At 39.3% G+C, this 4,912-nt stretch overlaps 2 protein-coding genes across 2 annotated transcripts in view; both read left to right on the forward strand.

The window, feature by feature from the left end:
• The window catches only part of LOC104702554 (3-phosphoinositide-dependent protein kinase B-like), a 3,793-nt gene extending 667 nt beyond the window's left edge, over positions 1-3,126 (forward strand). The window contains exons 2-6 of the mRNA XM_010418427.2: positions 45-458; positions 648-1,540; positions 1,656-1,856; positions 2,044-2,205; positions 2,310-3,126. Of these exons, the coding sequence (XP_010416729.1) occupies positions 45-458; positions 648-1,540; positions 1,656-1,856; positions 2,044-2,205; positions 2,310-2,861 (2,222 nt within the window). The 3' untranslated portion in view covers positions 2,862-3,126. The remainder of the gene's footprint in view (positions 1-44; positions 459-647; positions 1,541-1,655; positions 1,857-2,043; positions 2,206-2,309) is intronic.
• On the forward strand, positions 3,364-4,698 carry LOC104704941 (oxysterol-binding protein-related protein 1C-like). The gene is made up of 2 exons (XM_010420942.2): positions 3,364-3,834; positions 4,219-4,698. The coding sequence occupies exons 1-2, from the start codon at positions 3,430-3,432 to the stop codon at positions 4,594-4,596; spliced, it is 783 nt and encodes a 260-aa protein (XP_010419244.1). The 5' UTR covers positions 3,364-3,429; the 3' UTR covers positions 4,597-4,698.

Genomic DNA, 4,912 nt, shown 5'->3' on the forward strand with positions numbered 1-4,912 from the left:
TTTTTTTTTTTTTTGAGTCCTTTAGTTGAGTTTTAATTTTTCAGGTAAAATGCAGACGACTACTATAGGGGCTCGACGAAATGTTGCTCCACAACGACAAGCTTCCAAAAACTCACGTTTGGTCAGTACAGCTGAAGGGCAGAGAACTCACGATGTTGTTACGCTGAGTCAGAGTCTTGCTGCCAATACTTTGACACAGGATACAAGGAACTTAGCCTCTTCTTCTGTTGCTGGAGAATCTATTGAGAATGCCTCCATTACAGCTCCTTCAGTCTCAGGAACTACTAGTGATATGTTTGGTCAGAATTTTAACCCATCTGTCAAACAGATGGATTTTGGAAAATCTGCTGTTGATAATGCTAGTTTAGGAAGCAATCTCGATGTAGGATCTCAGAATGATAATAATGTCCAGAGGAAGTTCCAATCCCTCATTGGCAGCAGCACCGTCACATCTCAAGGTAATGTCCTCCTTCTTTCGTTTCCCTATCCCGAGTTGTCCAAAGGCTGAACCTTGGGGGATATTCAAATAATAATACTCAGCAGTTTGTAACCACTGTCATATACCCTCTCTGGCTCAGTTTACATATACATAGTTACGGTTGGTTTGTTGATCTAGTAATCTTACTTGGACTCACTTGTCCTGGCAGATATGGAATGGGATGCAACAAATCAGGCTGACGCATCACATCTTGGTGCTCCTACTGGATCAAGACATCAAAATCTCCACACTGTTGATTCTGAGATCAGTTTGAAATCTGAATACAAGGTTTCATCTTCATTGGCAAAGATTCAGGGTCAGCTGGGAGAATTTCGCAACTTCTTGAACCAACCTAAAACTCAATGTTCTGCCGTGGGTTCATCATGTGCCACAACTACGCTAATCCATTCGTCTTCAGCTCCTATGTTAAATGCTACTACCCTCGTCTCTCGTTCATATGTTGAGGCTGATTCGAATGCAAAACCCCATGCTGTTCAAAGTCAAGGGAACTTGCCTTCTTGTTATCCTTTTTCCAAGGACAGCAACATACTACATGCTGATAAGAATGCCCCTGCATCCGAGATCCCAGCCTCAACTAATGATCCAGAAGTAAGAATCAAAGAGACAGATAAGTCCAAGCAGCAACAGTGCACTACAGAACTTGAAGCTCCAGTTGGATCTTCCAGTCATGGGAGCGATGGACAAGCGAATGCTCGTGTACCCGATGAGTTGCTTACAAGTGTTAGCTCACAGCCACAAAAACCAGATAAGCATGAAAAGGTTGCAAGTAGCAAAGGGCCATCAGCGCCTCGTAAAAGAAACTATGATCCAGACATGTTCTTTAAAGTCAATGGTAAGCTTTATCAGAGGCTTGGCAAGATAGGAAGTGGAGGAAGCAGTGAGGTCCACAAGGTTATATCTTCAGACTGTACCATATATGCGCTTAAAAAGATCAAGCTCAAGGGTCGTGATTATGCTACAGCATATGGATTTTGCCAGGAAATTGGATATTTAAAGAAGCTGAAAGGGAAAACCAACATAATTCAGCTAATAGACTACGAGGTACTTCCTTTTAATACATATTCTGATCCATGGGGCAGTTATATTCTCGTGTAGTTTCGAAGTGCTGTTGGCAATTTAGATCTCAACTATTACACAAATTCTCTTATGCAATTAGGTCACGGATAAGACTTTACTGAAGGAGGTTCAAAATGGCACAATGAGTAACAAAGATGGAAGAGTTAAAGACGATGGATTTATATATATGGTACTAGAATATGGAGAAATCGATCTGGCTCACATGTTGTCCCAAAAATGGAGGGAAATCGAAGGATCTGACCGAACAATTGATGAAAATTGGCTTCGGTTCTACTGGCAGGTTCTTACACTACCCATCAAGTTACATTTGTGATGATACTAAACTATTTATTCTCTTTTCCATGGGAGCTCTTTCAGTTTGTTCTTTTAGCAAATATTATAGTTATAGGAAAATCTATATAATTTCACACCAGAGCCTTTTGCTCAAGAAGGCACTGATTCTCATATGAATTGAAAAACAATTGCAGCAAATACTTCAAGCTGTGAACACCATACATGAGGAACGCATTGTACACTCTGATTTGAAACCCGCAAATTTCCTTCTTGTCAGAGGCTTTCTAAAGCTTATCGATTTTGGTATTGCTAAGGCCATCAATAGTGACACTACGAATATTCAACGAGATTCACAGGTAATATCCTCCAATGTTTCTGTTTTCGTCCTCATGAATACACAGAGTTGTTTTGTATTTAGTTTACAAGTGCTGATATCATTGGGGCTATGTATCTGTAACAGGTGGGAACTTTGAGTTACATGTCACCAGAAGCATTCATGTGCAACGAAACCGATGAGAATGGAAACACTATAAAATGTGGAAGACCATCAGATATTTGGTCACTTGGTTGCATACTATACCAAATGGTATATGGAAGAACGCCTTTTGCAGATTATAAGACCTTTTGGGCAAAGTTCAAAGTCATAACCGATCCGAACCACGAGATTACTTACAATCAACTCTCAAATCCGTGGCTTATTGACTTAATGAAGAAATGTCTAGCTTGGGACCGTAACCAAAGATGGAGAATTCCTGAGCTTCTCCAACATCCTTTCCTTGCGCCGCCCATCCCACTCGAGCCTCAAGTCAAAACCATTAAACTGCTCAATCTCATAGCTGAATCTTGCAGTAGTGATGACGATAAAGCCAACTCCATGATCTCTCAGCTTGAACAACTGCTTCTATGTCCTGCTCCTCTTCCAAGAAACGATCAGTTAGATTCAAGAGATCAAAGTAAGCAGCTTCTCTCTCGGATTTCAGAACTTTGTATTCAACTCCAGGATCGGTTATGAGGTCTTGAAGCAGGAATAACAAAAGTAAGCAGTACTGATATGATTCTACGGCTTTTGGATTTTGTAAATTGGTATGTTAATTGTTAGATTTGGAAAGAAGACGTTTGCTTATAATGTTCTGTTTGATTTCTTGTATTGGAATGTATCATTTGAGTGCTCGTCTTTTTTTCATGTTTTAGCCGATGAAACCTTAAATAGTCCTCTCTTCTGTAACTCTACGTACACTCTAAAACGGTGTCGGTAACCGCGTTTGTCGTTTGAACCATCTCCATTAGCCACAATTTCACATTCTCTTTTGTTTTCTACCAATTCTTTATTGTATTAATCACATACCAAACTGATTTATTAAAATCCTAGAAAGCAAATTCTCACCATGAGCAAATTTACTTCCATATTTTTAATCGTTCTAAAAGCAACCTTGCGTTCCACGCAACCTTCGCACTTCACAAATTGATTTCCCCTTAATTCTCTCTGACTCCATGCATTACCTTATTATTCTCACCTTCTCCTTTCAACCACCGGTTTAATATATTCCTTTAACCTAAATTTCTCCGATCGTTCCCAAACAATGTCTTCTTCTCCACTCGCCGCAAAATCCAACCTCGCAACTCGATCCACTTCGTTAAACATCCCTCATCATTCCACACGTACCAACCACGTCCATGATCTCCGGTACAGCCTCTCCGCTGGTCCTCGTACCAACGAAGACCGACCACCGTCGGGGAACGGAGTCGCCGGGATCCTCTACAAATGGATAAACTACGGTAAAGGATGGAAACGGCGGTGGTTCGTTCTCCAGGACGGAGTTTTATCGTATTATAGAATCCACGGTCCTGATAAAATATCTCTCTCCGTTGAGATGGATCGGAGATCTAAACTGATCGGCGGCGAATCTTTACGGTTCATTTGCCGACATAGCAAACGCGGTGATGTTCATAGCCCCGGGAAACCTCTCGGCCAAATCCACCTCAAGGTTTCGATTTATTTTCAAAAACCCCTGTAGTTTCACATATATTTTAAATACACCGCAGACATTTTAATGTATTTATAAACCTATAATTATTAAACGGATTCACCTGAAATTTTCTGTTTGTTTAGGAATAGCCCCTATAGTTTTGAATGTTTCTAAATATGCCCTAAAATTACAATTGCAGCTATGATTTGGTATGGTAGTACTAGTTCACATGTATTTTATAAGAGTTTTGAATGTATCTCCACAAAATTAAAAACTATCAACCACACCCCCGGTCGCATATGTGAGTTTTTAAATCACTGGTGTTTTGAACTCGGCCAAATCCATATATATATTTGGAAGTGCTCCACACCTGTAATTGATTTATATGGGGTGTTTTTATAGGTCTCTTCGATTGGACAAAGCATATCAGACGCAAAGAGATTCACTTTATACACGGGCACGAAGAGTCTGCATTTACGAGCAGCAACGAGTGAGGATCGTAACGCTTGGATCGAAGCTTTAAAAGCTGTTAAAGAAACGTTTCCAAGAATGTCAAACGAAGAGTTAATGGCATCGACCACTAATGTCTCACTCTCTACCGATAAACTAAGACAAAGATTAATGAAAGAAGAGGTTAACGAGACAATCATCAAAGATTGCGAAGACATAATGAAAAACAATTTCGTTGCATTGCATAATGAGGTCATGTCGCTGAAACAGTATCAATATCATCTCGTAGATTCCCTCAGGAACTTCAACAACTCACCTAAGACTTACTAACCCTAAGTTTTTCATGATTTATCTCTAGACATTTGATATATATCAGTTTAAAACTTTAAATTAAAGTAGCATTTTACTTTTTTTGCATAATAATGAAAAATTCAGGAGTTGATATGGATTTTTTGTTCTATTATTAAGTTGATGCGAGTGCTGAGTACTACTAGAATCCCATATGTGATTTATGGGTCATTTAGTGCAAGCCTATGTATAATTACTTTATGGGTATAGGCCCAATTTGATTTTGTAAAATCAGTGACATTACTTTTTTGTTTTTGTATATTAGAAACTAGTATTCGAAGAGATAAAGTTTAAAAAA

The sequence above is a fragment of the Camelina sativa genome, chromosome 7, assembly GCF_000633955.1.
Source record: "Camelina sativa cultivar DH55 chromosome 7, Cs, whole genome shotgun sequence".
Classification (NCBI taxonomy): Eukaryota; Viridiplantae; Streptophyta; class Magnoliopsida; order Brassicales; family Brassicaceae; genus Camelina; species Camelina sativa.

Bases quoted from the DNA above. Each gene is read 5' to 3' on its own strand.
- LOC104704941 (XM_010420942.2), top strand. From the start codon at position 3,430: ATGTCTTCTTCTCCACTCGCCGCAAAATCCAACCTCGCAACTCGATCC. The intron at 3,835-4,218 runs GTTTCGATTTAT...GTGTTTTTATAG, and splicing joins TCGGCCAAATCCACCTCAAG to GTCTCTTCGATTGGACAAAG.